The following is a 20,154-nucleotide window of genomic DNA, read 5'->3' on the forward strand; positions in this document are numbered from 1 at the left end:
AGTAAAATTCTTTTCAAGAATTAGGCAACTTTAATCTCACAAACTCTTGTTATAGATCACTTCATTACAAATTAATTGCTCACTTTTAGATATATTTAGATGATAAATTAATTTAGGTGATATATTTATTATTTCTCAATAATAAACTGTTGTTACTATTGCCTTATGAAAAATCCCAGCTCTTTATCTGGTCTCACATACCAGGACTCTAAGCTTCACATGGACATTAAAATGAAAGGTTTCCTCAAGCTAGAACAAATCCTTGTGATCACACTGAACCTTTCCATGTGCTAATCTGATTTTTTGCTTTACGAAGGCTTGTTTAGTCCCAGTTATATGAAGAAACTTCATGGCTCTGAATGCAATTGTACCAGAACTGAACTGGGATTGCTATTTTTCCTTTTACTTTATTACACTTGCCTCATCGTTTTGGAGAGGAAGAATACTCCTTGAGTCAGCTGTGACTTTGGGGTAGGAGCTTAAAATTTATAACCTCAGTAAAATCCTTCCAACTGCTGTTCCCCTCCCGTGCTGAACAGTCAGGCAGACACACTAGCAATGAACCCAGTATGACTGTACAGGAGAGCAGGAACACAAACTGGAAGAGAGGCACACACTACAGTGGAAGCACACCACAGCCATGCAGCCACTCTCAGGGTGGCTTCCCCAACAGCTGAAGTGCATCAGAGCTGGTTCTGAATACTTCATGTAACTATTTAAGCTATAAAAAAAGACAGAATTCCTGAAAATCTGCTGATACTACAGTGCTGAAACAAAGAGTTAAACCAGAAGATGAAATATCACATTCACCTGTTGAAGCTATCTGATCTGGAAAAATTGTTTACAGAGGCAAGCAAATAGGAGATGAAATACAGAAAAGAGACTACTAAAGGACCTTGAGACAAAAAATAACTTTGCTAATGTTATGGTATATCTGTATGACTCTCCAAGAGAAAATGTTCACTGTTGTCAGATTTGAATCTGAGTGTAAAAAGGGTACTAAGCGAAAGCAGGAAGTAAAGGCAGCAGAGACTAGAGAGACGCTTCAGAGAGAGAAATGCTTACAGAAACGGAAGCAGAAGATCTGTCGAAGCTTGCTTTCACTCCCAGCTCAGCAGTATTTCTGTGTAGACAAGATTCAAGACTTCTAAGAAATGGATAAAGCAATAGATAAGAGACACAGATATTCCCTTCAAAAGCTTTTCCCCTCCATCATCTCCACCTGCTGTATGTAAGAAGGTAAATAAGCAATGTTTGTTTTGAGACTAAATAGCCATTAGTCATAATTCCCAAAGAGAAGTTTACTTGTAAGTGCCAAGCACAGCTGGGACCATATTAACACAGTTGGACAACAAGGGAAACTGTGCTCCAGAGAGATTAAGGGCCAAAAAAGGTTGGAGCATGAGTTTCTAACCTTTTCAGAAATGAAGGAAACAAGCAGTTACATAACAGCAGACTTACTTATAATATCTTTGATGCAGCTTCCCCTCTGTCTGTGACACCACCCATGCTCACAGATGTTTTAGAAGCCATTGCTTTATTATTTGCATAAAACCATCTGGCATATAGATCTTCATTTTACATCAGTGTTAATTTTAGATTAACTGCTTTTCACAACTCCATTCTGGACATTCATTTTGACTGTCCTTCACAGGCATCAAAACCATCCCCTCTTTATAAACATATATTCACAACCATTATTTGTTTTTCTTCATATCTCATTTCCATTTCCCCACTACATTCACTCATCTGTTCCCCACACAGATATGTATTCTGCCAGTCCTGTTCATTCCACACTACTCCAGCATTAAACCCCCTCTCATTTCTGGAAAGTAGTATCTTCTCTCCCACTAAACAAATTGTCCACACATAACCAAGGCACATCCTGCTCACTCCACACCCACAATACGCATAAAACCCAATGCTACCACCAGGCATGAAACAGATTCCAAACAAGTAGCAATTAAATAATCTGTAGCTTTTCAGTTTAGAAAGTTCACAAATTAAGGGGAGGGGAGTACAAAAGAGCTCTATCAAACCATCCTGCAGCAGTGAAAATGAAGAGAGGATCAGATGTTCACTGTCTCATCCAGCACAAGAACTACAGGGTATGAAATGAAGCTGATAGGAGTCAGGTCCAAAAAATAAAGGAGGTGGCAGTTGTGTAGTTAATCTATGGAACTCATTGCCCAGTGTGTTGCAGTGCCAGAAGTCTATATAGTAAGGAGGAAACAGAAGTTCAAGGAAGAGGGGTTAACTGAGGACTCCTAAATACAGAAGACTGCATTTGGCTCAAAGAAATCCCTGCATCACCAGTGTCTGGGGGGTGCACTTTCAGTCGCTGTTAGATACTGCGCCATATGGACCTCTGGTCAGACTGTACAGCTGGTTTTGATCTCATGCAATACATAAGCCCAAACAGAGGAAGTTTCTTATTAAAGTGAAAGAAAGCTTTTCATAGCATGACTGACCCAAATAGTGTCTTTTTAGTCTGCAAGATAGGATATTCAATTCATATATAAAAATTAATGCAGGAAATGTGCAAGGGTAATTGAAAGAATGCCTAAACTGTCTGTGTAGGACAGAAATCTCTTTTTGTCCTCAGGTAGAAAATAGAGCACAAGTAAATAACCATATAAACATATAAATAACCACATAAACGTATAAACAACCTTATAAACATATAAACCCCCATCATTTTTTGGAAAAGTGATGCAAATTCAGTGAAAAATGTTCATGAGACATGAGGTAAAATGGGTAAAAACCATGATATTTTGAAGAGCTCATTTCTGGACTGCTTGGAAATTGCAATAAATTCTGTGTTTAATAATTATTTCAGGAAACCATGTTGCTTAGTTATCTCATAGCAAATAATTTTTTCCAGATGCTTTCCATGTTTCTTTATTTCTCCCACTCCCAATTTGCTGCTTTCTCAAGTTTCTTTCTCCCTTACAGCAAACACTTGGCTCTAAAAAAAAATAAAATCAAGGAAAGGCTGCCAGAAGAAAATCTGCTCTCTGCAGTTAGTACAGTGCCCCTGCTCCCCTTGCAGAAAAACAGCTTTAACTGCTGAGCTGCTGACATCATTTATTTGTACTTCTATACACCAACTACACTACAGCTGGACTGAAGATAATGAAAATATGAGTTCATTTCCATATTTTTAAAAATGCAATAGTACTGTTTGTAATTTTACTATAAAAGCTTCAAGTGCAACACACTCATATAAGCAGATAATTAAAATATATACAATATCAAGCTTATTCTGGACTTTTTTCCTTTTATAGAAATGTCAAGTATTCACTTCTTTCACAGCAAATTTCTCATTTTTCTGACATAAGACTATTCCAGTACTTCTCCTCCTTTAAATACCTGAATAGAAAAACTTGAATACACATTCTGATGTTGAAAATAGCATCGGGTCTATTTATGCCGTCGTTTCCATAAAATTCTAGTCACCAGGTCTCTGAGACACTTTAATCATCTGTATAAAAGGTATCCTAGACTAGAATTGTTTCTGTTAATTTTGCCTACCTAAACATTAAACACGCAATGTAGTAAATTTTAAACAGCATTTCAAAGGATACCATAGCATGTTCTAAAATTAGAAATATTTACAAATCTCACACCAGGGTAGTTTTATCCATCACTGGAAATGTTGCTGTTTCTAGGGAAAGTTTGTGGCAGTTTGTTTAACAATAGCTATCAAGAAATATGTTCATGTAAGATGGAGAGGAGATTGAACTATATTTTATGTTAGTGTCTTTCTAGGTAAACTATGATAAAAATAGCAAAGTTTGACTACTATCACTTACCATTTTATCTTGTACTCAATGTCAGATTCTCTTTCTTTAATAGCATTGTATTCATTTTGGCAACTAAGAAGTTGTTTCCTTATTTGTAAAACTTCACTGAAGGATTCTTCAGGGAACTGTTCTGCTTTTTCCAGTTCATGTTGTTGTTGTTCCAGTTCTGCACTAAGACGTTTGGCTTCTTGCAACAGCTGGATCTCAGATTCCTGTAAACTACATTAAATAGAAAAAAATATAGAACTAGGCAATGAGAAGCATGAGCTTTGTATTTATACTTCTTTACCTACCTACAATATTAAATTCAAGGTTTTTAAGATGAGATGGGATTAAATCCTGAATAATCAGGTTTGACATCCTAGGTGACCCTGCCTTGAACAGGAAATTGGACCACAGACCTCCGAGGTCTATTCAAACATGAATTGTCCTGCAATGCCGTGAAAGCAGTGGAATCTCATGTGAGGGGGGGTTTCTGCATACCTAGAGCTGAAGTGGGATTCATCTCATCTAATTTTAACCAGATAAAAGACAGTTAGTTAGTCTAATCTATTTGTCTAGCACCTCCTAGAACCAGTGAAGAGACAGAGAATCCATTTTATTCTAAGAAGTGCCAAAGGCTAGATCTGAATCAGAGTGGGGACCAATGACAGGGAAGTATTCACCAGGACAAGGCCCAGTCTGGGCTCTATGACACCTTTAAGTTCTTAGTAAATACCAGGACACCTACCCTCTGGTGAATCGCATGCTGCTATTGCTGTAGTGTTACCAATATCTGAAATAACTCATTTAATGATACAGAAGCTGCAAACACATTTGTGGACTTCTGTGGAAGCTTACTATAAGGCTTGTAGACATGATCTGACTTGTATCACTGAAGTCTAGGTTCACAGAAACAACAAACTGTAATATTCTGCCAATGTTAGGAGAACTAGTATTCATGATATACTTAGGAACCTATGTGGTGATAGCTGAGTAGCAGATCTGAAAGGCTGTTAATATTGATTATTATGGAAAAGTCTTAAAGGGAATTACAGTATGAAAATTCATATACAACACACAACATATAAACCTTAGAAATGCTAAGACATATAAACATGTATAACATATAAACAGAGGCTAAAGAAGTAATTGTGTATGCCTTCTCAATATTTTGAAATTACAACTTTTGTATAATGGTATACTAAAATCAGTCACAAATGATGTGGAAGAAGAAAGAACTCTATCCCTTGCCTTTTATTAATTAAAAATATAATGCAATTTATTATTTTTAAAACCAAATTAATTTGGAATCTTTCATATTGAAAAATACTATACATAAATTTTAGCTCAAAGATGACATTTTTGGCTTAGCAACAAAACAAAAAACACATATGAAACTGAAGGATAGAGTTGAGATGGCAACTGTAAAAACATAAAATATACAACTGACTATACTGCACAAACATAGCTGAAATAATATAGCAGAAAAAGTTTCATTTTGCGTAACATTTCCACTTAGATAACCACTTCCTTTTTTAAACCAGAAAATAAGAAAACCACAGACTTCAACAAGAAACAAGAGTGTGTCTTTATCACGAACAAATAACTTCATGTGTGATGTATTTACACAGTAATTTTTGAAGGGAAAAATAAATTGACTTATTGACACAAGATCCTATATGATATTTAAATTCAATTGAGGACAATGAAGAAATAACTGGACATCTACATAATGTACACATCTAGAACCATATGAGTGCTAAAGTAGGCTTGCCAAGTCTGATGCAGCTGCTTTTGAATTTGTGAAGTGATTAATAATTTAACAGAGGCTTAAGAAGATAAGATTCCCAAACTGTCAGTGAACTGGCAGTATTACCTGCCTTTCTTACAGCTTGGTGTCTCAGAATATTCGTATTGGATTCCTAAATTGAGATAATAAAAATGAAAATTTACAAATGAGCCACATGATTGTGTGACTAAATGAGTTTTCAGGGGCCAAGTATGAGGTCAGGTACATCAGCTACATGTGCAGCCTCACTGCAAAGTGGATGGGTGAGACAGTACCAGAATAGGATGACAGCCTGTTCCCAGAATTTCAGCTGTGCAGCAAACATAAATTCAAATGCACATATCACTTCAAAGAAACGTATCAAAGATGTTAGATGCCAGGTGACACTTCTCAGCTTTACCGAATGCCAAATTGTACAAAACTGAAACCAAGAAATAAAGGGCTCTAGATACCTACTTCAGATGTGCATGTTTACTGATATTAACATATGGACAAGTGAATCCCACTTTTGATGTCTGAAAAGTCCTTAAAATATACTGGAGATCATGATCAGTTTTTGGTAATTGGTTCCCCTTGCTTTCTTTTAGCAGAAAGAGAAATTTATCTGTGGGAATTAGTACTCGTTCATGCATTAACGTTTTGCTTTGATACATGACTACGTCTAAGTAAAGAATGTGACATGATTCTCTCCAATTGACTTTCTTACAAAAGTATGACGATTCCGTACTCCTGCGGAAAGAATGAGAGATGTAATCCACCATCTAACATCTTCATTCTTTTGGTGCATGGTGTTAATGGTAGTTTTATGTGAGACAGAAAAGACAGCTGACTCCAGTTTTCATTCAGCTCATATTCCACATATTATACACAAAAAGAAATAGTCTTTACATAAAAGAATATTTATATAAAAGAATGGTATACAAATATAATATGAAATATGTACTAATATGCTTGTATTCTTTCCAAACAAAGACTGGTTTCAAACTAACATTGGCTAAAAGTCAATCAGGTTCAGCAGCTACTGGATTTCTACTTCAGTTCGGTGAACACCAGTATGGTAGAAACCTTCTCAGTTAATCCAAAAGCCACATAATATGTTTAGTTCTGAGCATTAAAAAAAAAATGCTTCTTGCATTTTCTAGCGAGTCGAGCTGGTTTAGGAGTGCTGTTTTTAATTTTGCTTCCCAAAAATATTTGCTATGCAGTAATCTGGATAGTCAGATGACTTCATACAGACTCAGAGCCATATTCTAACTCCCCATTTTATTAAGATGAAACTAGAACACTCAGCTAACCTCAAGAAAAACTGTGTTTTCAGGATTTTGTGAACCCCTTTTCAAATTACTGTACATTATTTAGCACTGGTTGCTATTCAGATTGCCAGGAGGCACACCAAATCCCAGCATAACCCAAGTAAGTCGGTATGACTTGAATTAGTTTTAGAATTCTTAAATTAGACTTTAGCTTCAATGACAGAATAGCCATGGTTTTACAAGCAGAATTGCCATAAAGGTTTTGATGTGGACTGCCAAGGAAACTGGGCTAAAATATTGTTTATATGGTGGATATTATGATACATACTACAGAAATATAAGGAGTATCATGATGCTGATTTTACTGATAATTATGGGTATACCTCAAGCAATATAAAATTATTAGTTACAAACAATGATGTAGTATTGCAATATTTGCAATACAACTGCTCTGTTCACCCAGTACAACTGTAGTATTGTGCCCCACTTTGGACCTCCTTCTTTCCTTCCACTCACACATGCCCTGCTCAAGCCTTGCACTGGGCTATGAGCATGATCTCTCCCTTCGACGAAGTACCAGAGTAGGACAGACTCACAACTCCTACACCTAAAGTTTCATTTATACTTTGCAGCTTAATGTTCTAACCTTCTAAATTTATTAGCAGTCTGCCTAACATGACTGTCAATGTTCTCAGAGGGTAAAATTCACACCTATTTAGATGTGACATGGTCTCATTTTCCTGCTTAGAAATGAGCCTTCAGCTTCTTCAGTGGTTCTCTATGATGTTAGCTCAGCAAGACAGAGCCTTTTCATATGTTACAATTCCAGCTACATGATCTGCAAACATACATTTACTTTAAATTTGTATATTGTCTGTTGCAGTTTGTGCTTCCTTCCTCTGCCAATATTATAATTATTACATTAAAAAAAGATGTTGTTCAAACAAATATTTAAATATCCCAAATCACCCTGGAAGTTTCTATTAAATAATATTGTTTTTCAATGTTGTGTTTTTGCTTCCTCTTTATGAACAATCACCATAAGAAAGCCTTAAATGATAATTAGGCCACAGAACGAGCAGAAAATTACTTTAAATATGTAATGCTTTGGCTTCTTAAAGTCTAAAAAAGGATCATTATACCTTATCACAGTCTTATGCAGCACGGTGTACTTTCCCTTCAGCTCTGCTACTCTGGTGCATGTGATTTTTCCAGCAGAAAACAGCTATGGAAGGGAAACAGTCAGTTATGAAATCTCCTAAGAACTAATACTTTCATTCTGCTGCAACTTTTTGTAACTATAATTGGCAGCCTTTTAGTTTATCCAGTCTTTGGTAACACACCAAATCAAATACACAACCAAATCAAATACAGAGATGAAAAAATGCTTATTTACATAGTAATTCAAAGCACAAATATAAGAATACAAAGAATGTGTCTGTCGCAACTACAGTGTTACCTACACCACCATATCTTGTCTGATTTTCTGTCTGTATTAATATTTCATGATAATTCTGTTTTGACTTTGAATTCAGGCTCTGAGTCACCTGTTCTCCATACTGCTTAACTGGTTCAGTTTGAGTATATACCAGCTGGCCTGCACAGGTGAAACTGAGGATTAAAACATCTCCACAGGCAATATTGTTGTAACAAAGAGGAGTTGGGCTCAAGCTGGATCATCCCCAAGCCACAGAAAGCATCGCCTTACATACCTGTGCATGACTTTGGCAAACACCAAGATCAAACTGCTCCACATATTTAGTACTACAAAACCCATATGTGTGTGATGCAACCTACTCATCTCTGAGGCGACTTCTCAGCTGTCCTGAGGGCAGTAATTTTGGCCAATGAGCCAGTCCTTATTATAAATAGGAAACAGGGCTAGGAGCTCAATTTTACCACTGGGATATATCACAGCAGCAATATGACAGTATTTTCTGGGATCATAGAGTCATTTAGATTGAAAAAGACTCCTAAGATCATTGAGTCTGACGGTTAACCCAGCACTGCCAAGTCCACCACTAAACCATGTCCCTAAGTGCCACATCTATGCGTCTTTTAAATACTTCCAGGGATGGTGATTCCACTTCCCTGGCCAGCCTGTTCCAATGCTTGACAACCCTTGCAGTGAAGAAATCTTTCCTAATATCCAATCTAAACCTTTCTCTGGTGCAACTTGATGCCATTTCCTCTTGTTCTGTCACTTGTTACTTGGAAGACCAATCCCCATCTTGCTACAACCTCCTTTCAGGTAGTTGTAGAGAGTGATAGGCTCTCTACAAGGAAAGGCCTTGTAGAGGGGGAAAAGCCTCTTTCTAGGCTGAACTAAGGGTCCTTTCAGAGTTTCATATGTGTGCTATTCTGTAGATGCCTCTTTCTTGAATATCCAGGAGAAACCATTCAGAACCAGTCTTCTGGTCAAGAATCAGAACCCAAGTTAATATGCCAAAGGAATTACACATTTTGTTGATAACTCTTTGATTTATGGGGTTTTTTTAAGATCCACTACAAAAAATTTCATGGTAGCAAAGACCATCTTTGATGTCAGAGGCCCTGAGAAAAGGAAAGATCTGTCTTTCATTTGTTTGCATGAGATTAATGATAAGCAGCTCTTAAACATTTATTTTGGCACCCCGTATGATGCAAAGATACTGTTCACTTAAGTTCACAATCCTAACTAGTTCTTCTGTGAGAAAGAAAATATTTCCCTATCTTAACCTATTTATTTCTTAGCTTCATGCAGATATAGTTGTCCTATTTGGGTGCTACCTCACTAATGTCCATTCTCCATGCTCCTTTCATCTGTACCTGTGAGTTCCAGCTTTCGTTACTGCTTGGCTTCTCACTGTGGATCTAGATCTATGTCATGTTTGGCAATGTTTACACAGAAATAAACTTATTTGTACTTGAGACTATTTCTCATTTATATCCGCAAGCTTTTTACACTTAGTATACTTTATTTCTTAGTTTAGTTCAGAAATAAGAGTTCTATTCCAATTAAGCTGGTCACATACAATGTGAAGACACATAGCTTAGAGGACAACGTAAGAAAGACTGTATGGGTTTGCATACCAGCATGTCAAAGGGAGTGAGACTTCTGTGAAAACCATCAGCACCAAATACATAGTTCCCATTACCAACTTTATTTGCAAAGCCATCAGAGAGCCAGCGCTGGGCTACCCTGATCCCAGGATTTGTTATTAAAGCCCAGCATGCTGTTTTCTCCAAGATTCTTGTAAAGGCAGAAGGGAAAGAGGCAACAGCATGAGGGAAAGAAATAGTTGTGGAAGAAGGGGGAAAGCATGAGCCTACTGTAAAAAATTGTGTTATCTGTGGTGATAAAACAGATATATACTGCTTTTAAGGCTGCCATTCCCACATGCGTGGTAACAGGTGACATGTAAATTAAGTGGACTTCAGAATCTACGTTAGCTGAATCAATGGGTGCTCCCAGAAATTCACTGAATACCTAGAATGGGGCTAGCAACTGTTTTCCTTACACATTTCTATCATGCTGATGAACAGCAAATTTCCAGTCCCTGAATAAATTGCCTCTTGATAAACAAAAATTAGAGATAGGAGTGGAATGGCAATAGGTGCCCTCTTGGACCTGGAACTGTGGTTGTGCAAAGCCAGCAGAAAAAGAGTAACAGCTTTTTGCAAAAGATACTGCAAATGGGTAGGGGTCACCTTCCGTTAGAGCCACTACTTGATTGCTGACTTGTTTGCCATTGGGTGGGCTGAGAAGTAAACAGTTTTCCAACTGGGATGACTTTGGCTCCTACTAATATCTAGAATGGAGTTAGAGCCAAGGAATTAATTGTCTTTCCATCTTTTTAAAAGGCTATTTACAGTTCTGAAGCAAACCACCTCTTGTGGCCAGACACCCTCCAGCTCAATGACAAATTACAGTAACTATTATAACAATTTTTCTTGTATCATTTCCCTCAGAACATTTTACTAGTTATTTGATTTCATAGAAACAAGCACATTTGACCTTCTTGACTTATAATCACCGACTTGCCTATACTCTATCTGTGTAGATATGCCTCTGTCCCTGACATTACATCCCAGATCATGCCTTCACATATCGTTCATATACTTTTGTTTAAAGGACAAACATCTTATGGTGAACAACATTATCTATTCAGTTTCCCTTTAGCCATCAAAATAGCATTTGGAAAACTAATCTAAGGACAACAACCAGGTATCTTAGCTTTGTAAAACTGTTTGTGCCTGTTATATCTGACAGTTCTTAAATAAAATTTATACTATATTCATAATATCCATTATAAAAGGCATATACAGTAGTACATGATACAAGTCAATTTAAAAAATCTAGTTGAAATGGATTAAGTGAACACTTCCCTGATGCTTTTCATCTCATGCAGAATAAATATGATTAATAACCTGAATAAATCTGAAGTTACTGATTAACATCAGTTACTCATAATCATTGTGAAAGTAACACTCGAAGGTTTCCTAAGAAACATTACATTCCAACATCCCCTAGAATCTCTGCATTTCAGAGAATGATGGGGCTAACGTGTTTCTAATTATGTTTGCAAATACTGCAAAATAACTAAAATGTATTCTCAGCTGGAATGGATGTTGGTATTTTGCAGGCAAATTGTAAATATGCATAACAGAAGGAAAGAGATAACTTGCAAAAGGTATCTAACACCTCAGACTTTCAGAAGAGAGATGCTTGCCAGACAGCATTAGTGTCTTGTGTAACAGTCACTCTGAAGCTCCCAGATTCCTGTGAAATCTAGTGCCACGGGTCTTGTAATGATTACTCAAAACAAAATAATCTCAAAATGGCCCATCTTGCACATTTAACACAAGACTACCCTGATCAATTTTATTAATTCCTATTAATAGCAACATGGAAATTCAATGTAAAAAAAAGAAAATATTCCTAACTTTTATTATGTGTAACAGCACTTGAGTTTAAAGAACATAAGTTTGAATAAGCTCTGGGTTAATTCAAAACACGTTATACTTTGGCAGCAGTGACTGTAAGGAGTATTAGAGCTTCCAGATTTCAACCTTGGAGAAGGAAGTAAAGCTTGCAAGCTAGTTCAAAAAAAGTCGTCATTCAAGAACACACAAATAAAACAAATAATGACAAAATAGCCAACAGTATTTATATATATACATACAGCCACACACACAAACATAGCATTTCTAAATGAAGGTTTATGAAAATTTTCTTTGGGTCTGTTGGATCTGTGTTAGCCACATTTGTATAAAACAATAAAGCTGTGTACAAGACAAATATCTCAAGTTTAAAAAAGAAGTTACTTTTCACTCCTCCACCTTCCTCCCAAGACACATAGTTCATTTTATTGCTTGGAAGCTCTGACATTGCTGGGGCAAATAAAATGGTAGTTCTTACTTTAACTAATTACATTGCTACACTGAAAAGGAAAAGAATGAGTGAGAAAATGGGTAGGGAGGAAAAAAAAGAGCTTGTGAATGGCAACTAAGGATGTCTTTTTCAGTCCTGTGTTAATTATAATTGACCTGGAAAGATCTGAGGTAATTTTGTTATACTGGTGATCTCAAGTCTGGAGTTTGGAGTATAGTCCAGTAAATATTCTTAAACTGTTGAGTCTTCCAGTCCCTTTCCATGTCAGTTGTACTTAACTGTATTTTGCTTTTCTCAGCTTTTCCTTCTCATTATACAATGAGCTGGGACGCCATACATTTTTAAACACACTCATAATTGATAGATCATCTGGATAAACTAAAATAAATTTTCCTTATCTGAATGGAGAATTACTGGAAAGTTGGATGAATATTTGGCTGGTAATGGATGGTTGCCTGGCAACTTTCTGCTTTCTTTTTCCCCATATTCCCATAAATGTAATTACATAAAAAGTATGGAAGTATGTATCTCATTACTGGATTTACTGTACTTTTTCCTTTTCATTTAAAATTTCTGTTATGTTTATTTTATCCTGTTACGTTACCCTTTCTGTTACTTTACACTCATGTTTAACTGATTAACATGAGTATAATTTTCTGACTTTGTTACATTTTTTCATGTTACCTTGCTATTTGAAGTTTGGCTTTTCTACCAGAAAAACAAAACATACCAAAACAAACCCAAACCCAAATTCCAAACCAAATTTGTTTCCTTCAATCAATAAAAAGAAATAAAGTACTGGATAATCCCGTCTCATGATAAAAACTATGGAGGAAGATTTTGCTGAAAAGGGTAAAGGGAAGGGCATATCCTTTGTATTTTTCTAGCAGGAAAAGTGGATTTTCAGACTCTGGGTAAGAGCCTTTTAAATGTAGGAATGCATGAGAACAACAGAAAATGCTTATGCTCAATTAGCTGTTCAGTACACCTGCATAACTTATCTCTATACCGATACTAGTAATAAATTCATACTTGCTTGCTACCAACAGCTCCCCATCAGAGCTCTCTTCAACATCTCCCAAATAAAATCCAACAAAAAGTGAGCACAGTCTGAGGCTGAGCACAATCTCAAACGAGCACAATCTGAGGGGCTCCTGTATATCCTTCCAACTTGACTTCAGGTCTACTAGCCCCTAGATATAGGTGAGATGTTGGTAACAAAGAGATAAAATAAGGGAGAGGACCCACCGGGTAAATGAGGTACTCTTCTGTGTGAGCAATACTAAGGAAATCTGGCCCTTACTGCATCAACACCTCCTCACTCCCTCATTAGGTGCAGTATGCTTCTGCATTCTCCGTTTTAACAGATTATATTCAATCCTTTCTGACAGTCAGCTCAAAGCAATACACCAAGGAACTCATCTGGAATTTCAAAAGAAGTTTTCTGTAGCTCAAATGTGATATAAATAAGAACTCTAAGGATTTTGACATTCCCCATTTTGAATTAAAGTCTTTTTAAGCTTCTTTTGGCACTCTCCAGAAATGAATAAAATTAAGCCAAATTTTAAACTTCAAAAGATGACACAATTTGAACGCTGGTCTAACTCCTCACACTCTTTTGATAAAAAAACATCAAGAAAAGCACTGAAAATTAATATAGCCACCACCAGGAAATTACTGATTAATATCAGTTACTCATAATCATTGTGAAAGTGAAACACTTGAAGGCTTCCTAAGATTTAATTCAATTCCAACAGCGCCTAGAATCTCTGCATTTCACAGAAATGATAGACTAACATGTGTTTCTAATTATGTTTGCAGATACTGCAAAATAACTAAAATGTATTCTAAGATGAAATGGAACAATAACACTTTCCACTTTTTCATTCTAAGCCGTGGGTTTTGTAATTATAACAAGACTTTGTGACTACGCTTAATGTTATTTCAGCCTAAAGAATATCCAACATTTTGTACTAATTTTATTTCAAACATCTGAAAGGTCTTGTCAAACAACTCTTTTGCCTCATAATAAGAGACAACATAAAAATATCAAGGGATTAATATATGTGATAGTCTGTATACAGTCAGGATTTCAGTATAGTATTACCCACTTGGCAAATAGCTCTTCTGGCCAGTCTGCTATGTGAGGTTTGGAATTTTCTCACTGTGCTGTTTATTTTAAGAGCTTTTCTTACCTCTTTGGATAATATTTAAATGTTTAAACATTCAGGGAAGAAAAAGGGTAAGTGCTCCTCTTTGAACAGAAAGCTCTGTATCCTCTGTTAAAACCCTCACTGAGTCCACACTGTTTGGACACTTACCGCACAGCTTAGGTGTTTAGTCTGGGGAGAAGACAACACTGTCTCCCATTGACTTTTCAGGGGTTATTTCTACATTGCAGGGTGGCAACAGGTACAAGCATGCTGAACCCATGCTATGATTCTTGCATTTCTATCCATATGGCTGGCTATCAGTCTCCACAGAATCTATTTCATCCTTTAAAAGAGGTGAGATAGGGATATCTACTCATGTTTGGCTTGCCTATGCCTGATACCTCCAAATTACCTAGACAAAGGCTAGATAATGTGGACCATGACAATGCACTCAGGGAACTGAAGCCTTCCCCTCAAGTATGGCCAAATAGTATATTTAAGATCCTGTGTCTTTTTAATAATAAAATTTAACTCATTAAATTGTTTCAGAGTGCTTTCCAGCATTCATAAGAGATAAAAAACATCCTCAATGAGGCTCTTACTCACCTTTGACAATAGAGGGAGCCAAAGATGACTAGCTCAGACTAAGCACCTCATGTTTAAGTGACCAAAACTCTGTTAATAATGTAAAGTGTTGCATCACAACTTCTATATGCCCAGTATAAATAATCATTATACTTTTTATTCAGTCATATACATCACTCATTTTCCAATATGCCTCAAATATTCATAAAGTTATAGAAGACTAATGCTTCTAAATTATCTAGAATTTCTCTACTCAACAATATTTCAGGCTTCAGCACATATTCTAAGTATTCTAAGACAAGAAGATACAAATCACTAATTTAAGACTGTAAATATTTAGTTACACTATAAATTGTAGTTGTCAGTATTTCAATGCAATTCTGCATTTCATTTTGCAGATTGTGAAGCATTTAATGTACAGACAGGAATAGCTGTACTACAGATATTTAGGGGACGATATGCCTTGTTTAAGCCATTACTCCAGAGAAAGGTTAGGATGGTAGGAGCTAAAGAAAAATGCAGTCTGATTTTTAAATTAATGCTGTCATTAGAGTCAAAAAATAAGGTGGAATCCCTCTCATCTGTAACTACACAGATACTGACAGGCAGTAGATGTTTTAGGATAAGTATGAGAAGTCCCCAGGAAAAGCCTATTAGCCATTCAAATAGAAAAAGATTTGTCACTGGGTTTTCTCAGCATTTAATTTAGGTGATAAACAACAATACCTGAAGCCATGAGGCTATTGGTTGGACAAATGCAGTCAGGCATTTCTCTCCTGATTTTTATGAGCAAAATTATACAAAGTAACAAGCACATTTGTATCAAATCCCATTTATATGTAAATTTTACTTTTACATGAAAAAAAATCACCTTTCTGATCCTATTCTATTTGGAAGCTGAAATAATTCAAGTAATTTAACAAAGTGGTTTTTTGTATTTCATGAAGTGCTTCACAAATTATTTTGCCCTCTTTCTATTCCAAGAAAGCCATAAATACAATGAATAAAAAGATAGCATACACTTTTTGAATATAGCATATCATTTCACAAAGTGAGGGCATAAGGTTTATGATTCCTTGAACTTTGTTTTCTAAAGGAAAGTGACTTGGCTGCATTGGTTCCACATACAAGAAGCGAATAACTCAAATGACAAAAGTCAAACACTAAAAAAATGAGCATGATAAATTATTAATATCTACTCATTTTAGTTTGATATGGAGTCTTTTATACCAATATACCACTGAAAGGCTCATAGTCTACTACAAAGTATTTTGCATAAAAAAAGCTATATGTAGATCATGCTACATAATCAAGACATAACTGAGAGTGGGGGTAAAGGCATTCATGAAAAACATTAATATACCTACTTACGGTAGATGTAGCACTGTATTGCCTTACACAGAATTTCTACAATTTTACTTTTTTAATTACAGATGGATCAGCCAGGCACACTCTAATGAAAAATAAACTGCCAAAGGGCCCTTTAAAACTAAAAAATAACAAGGCCAAAGATAAAAAGACCAATTTAAACAGATACAGAGAATCCATGTGGCTATTAAGTCTATGTAATCTGTATCTCAATAAGAATATTAACAATTAAAATCAAATGGAATAGGACTGCTTTCCTTTCTGTGCTCTAATGTGTTCTCATAGACATGAGGAAGTTGAACAGGTAGTCACATGATCCACTGGACAACATCAAGACTGCTTGCATGAAGAATGACTACTGAATTAATAAAGAAAACAACTGAATTAATCAAAATCCTAAATCAAAATTTGTTTCTAGTATGGACTTATGCATCTATTCCACATTGTGGGAACAATTGAAAAGTAATCTAATTACTTTTCATCCTCTTTCCCAGGAAAAACATATCACAGAATCACTGAAGCCTACAAAAACATCAAAAATATCACTGCAGCACTTGAATCTTAACACATCGCACCTCTGCCACCAATAGGAATGAGCCCAGATGTGCTTTAGGTTTGTCCATACCAATCATTTGAACTGCTTACACAAACCTGGGTGTTATGAAGCAACTCTTCTGCAGAAGATACTAACTCCCAGCTCAAAGCCAGAAATCAAACAGATGGCAAGCTGTCATGTTTTAAACTGCCATAGACCTTAGTTAAATTAACATCTGCCTACAGTCTTTGTTGTGTTCTATTTGACCTACATTCCATTATCTGCCAGAAAAAAAAGACTTGCTCTGAAAAATCATGGGAAATGTTTCATGCTGCTTCTGACAAACTTTGAATAAACAGTCCTCAGACAAGTCTGTTAAACCAAAATATAGTATTTCTTTAACCTTGCAACCACTGGGTACTTCTGGGAACAGAATTAACATCTTCAGTAATATTTAAGAATATCATGAGCTCTCAGTTATTTTCTTTATCTTTTGGAAGATATGCCTGTAAGATGAAGATATCTCTTTAGTCTGTAGGAGGGAAAAAAATCCTAAAAAGAAGAATAAAAGAGATGAAAATCCACAAGAAAATGACCTTTAACCAAACAAAAGACCTTGGTAGAAAATTCTCACTTGTGGTCATCAGCATTACTCAGTTAGATCCTTTCACAGTTGAAAAAAGATTGGCTTTTGGATTTTGTGCTTGTTCAACTACTTTAAAGTTTATAGCATTATACAGAACACTCTAGGGGCCTAGAAAAGCCCCATCTGGGAAGAAACTTTGTTTATAAACAAACTGCAGTGCTCAATTTTGATTTGGACCAACATTTCTGCCAATCAAGCCGAATCAGCACTTTCCAGTTTAAGATTGCTCAATGCCTTTTCTAAGGGCAGAAGTGTGAAAAAATCAGTTTTGAAAGTTTGCTTCATTTATCCCAAGGAAGAGAAGAGGCACAAAACATGAAAAAAGCTGTGGTATGCTAGACTGCATACCTGAAGGAAGAAGACAGACCTGGCAAATTGTTGGGAATAGACACTTCCTGACAGAACAGGAAGAAAGACCAGTCCTCAATTACAAGACTTCTCCAAGCAGGGGAAGCATGCAGGTATCTGATGGAGAAATGGGTTTTTTTGGGCTCAAAATAAACTGCTGATACACTAATAACAAACTCAAGAGGATAGCGGAGCATCTCAAGATTACAGAAATCTCATCCAAAGGAGGAAGCAAATATGCCAAAGTGAAAGTATATAAGGGATCAAGGAATGAATGTCTCAGGACAAAGCTGTTTGAAAAGCTCAGATAGCTCATGTTACCACCAGACCTTTCTTTTTTTTTTAATATATTCAACATTACTAGAAATTTCTGCCCTTCTTGAAGTTACCACGGTCTCATGATATCTTGGGCTTTCAAAGCAGCACAATAGTCATAAATTTATAACAATATTTGATATGCATTTAAACATGTCAAGGCAATTCACAAGATGTGGTCTACCAAGGATAATCATTATTAATTTTACAAAAACAGAATAATTTGTCCAGTCCAAAGTCCCATAGCACATAGCAGAGTTCATTGTAAACTGAACAAACAGTATGGGGGAATTGTGGCTTCCCAAATAACTAGGATTTAGAAATTCTATTTTAGTTCTAAAGCCCCTCAAAGAGGCTGGTATGGCTTTCCTCAATTTGACAGTAGCAGCCACACAGGAGAACACAGCTCTGTTAAATTCCTGCTTTTAAACTGGTAGAAAAATATTTAGGATTCTATTAATCAAATTACTAATCTTAAAATTTTACTCACAAATTAAAATCATGCATTTCTTCTGTTACAAACATTTCAGTTTTGATACATTTCTAACAAAACCAAAATGAATTCAATACCTTACACCCAAATGGGGTGTCTTTCATCTCACTGGTGGGGAACTATTATGATGTGAAAGGGAGAGAGTTTTGCCACATAACTAAAAGCACCATGGCACATTCTGGGATGTTCATTTAGAGTATGGGAAAGGTAGATTTAAATCCCATTTCCTAAGAAAGTTCCCATTGTGCTGTGCAAAAATCTGACGGAATTGTTGTAGCAAGTTAAACAGATTAGGGGGTTTTGCCAAGTCTCCCTCCTGTACTATCATTATAAGCCTGTGGTCTCTATAAAAGCTAGTAACATTCCAGAGATCACGAACTTACAGAAAATGTGCGTGACTAATGCCTGTTTAATGTTTAATCTGTATTATGTATAATTTCAACTAGGGTTTAGGGAAATAAATTGTTCAGATTGGATTAATTAAACAAGAACTAGTGTAAAAACCCTTTACCCATGCAAGGTATTTGGCTCCTGACTGAGCTATGAATGTTTGAAGACATCTCTGTATAGCCTTGCTTGGGGCACAAGGAAAATGGCATAAGATCATTAAAACTGCACAGGCACCACGTGAGAATGGTAAAGGTGGCTGTAGAACAAAAATGATGAAGTACATGGCAATTGTCACCTACAGCTGAAGTATTCTGTTTGGTGTGATTAGTCATGCAAAGTACATGATTAACTCTTAAAGCTGATACAGAGCACAATAAAAAGAAAAGCAGGAACAAAAAATCAGGAATACAGAAGGGAATACCTCAAATTGATGGGGCCAAGGTATTTCCCAATGTGTTGATTCTATGCTTCTATGCCTTGTTTTAGATCTAGAATTCCAGACATTATTCAGAAAACCAGGATTTGCTTTCAGTTTTCTGGAGAATCAATCAAGGCAGGTAGGAGGCGGGAGTTCTTAAGTTCCCTTCGTTTCACTTAGAAAGGTTCAGTAATAAGTGCTCAGAATCAGGTAACAGTGAATATTAACTGTGATGTGCCATACCAACCGTGAATATTCCAGATAACTATTCTAAGCAGTGCCAGGCAAAATAAGAATAACAAAGTGCTGCTCATCCTTCTTAGTTTGTGACTCTATCCTGAAAACTGTTTGAAACCAAAACTATACATTTCAACATGCTTTGGGATTTAAATCATTTTCAGGAATACATCCATTCAGTTAAAAAATGTTTTAGGAAGCAGGGGACTGAGTGTCAGTGAAGTTGTTGCTGTGATCCTCAAACTGGAAAAGGGGCTGTTTTTCACCTCTTCCACCTGCTGTGGTGAAGCTATAGTCCAGTTTTGAAAGCAGTTTTAGAACACTAAAATGTTAAGAAACAGATGTCAGAAGACTGTTATAGCACAGAGCTAAGTGATTAAGTGATTTTTTTTTTCCAAAAAAAGAAAATCCATGTCCAACAAGGAATGAAATTAAACTTCATAAGTGATCAGCACACATGCA

General features: G+C 36.1%; 1 protein-coding gene across 6 annotated transcripts in view; it reads right to left on the reverse strand.

Annotated features, from left to right (window-relative positions):
* The window catches only part of CCDC146 (coiled-coil domain containing 146), a 70,852-nt gene that overhangs the window by 28,447 nt on the left and 22,251 nt on the right, over window positions 1-20,154 (reverse strand). For 5 of the 6 annotated variants that reach the window (XM_030480936.1, XM_030480937.1, XM_030480934.1 and 2 more), the window contains 2 exons: window positions 7,973-8,055; window positions 3,816-4,025 (listed from right to left, as the gene is read on the reverse strand). In XM_030480936.1, coding sequence (XP_030336796.1) covers window positions 3,816-4,025; window positions 7,973-8,055 — 293 coding nt within the window. The remainder of the gene's footprint in view (window positions 1-3,815; window positions 4,026-7,972; window positions 8,056-20,154) is intronic. The other variant, XM_030480938.1, reaches the window with a different exon arrangement.

This window comes from Strigops habroptila, chromosome 3 (assembly GCF_004027225.2).
Source record: "Strigops habroptila isolate Jane chromosome 3, bStrHab1.2.pri, whole genome shotgun sequence".
In the NCBI taxonomy this organism is placed as follows: Eukaryota; Metazoa; Chordata; class Aves; order Psittaciformes; family Psittacidae; genus Strigops; species Strigops habroptila.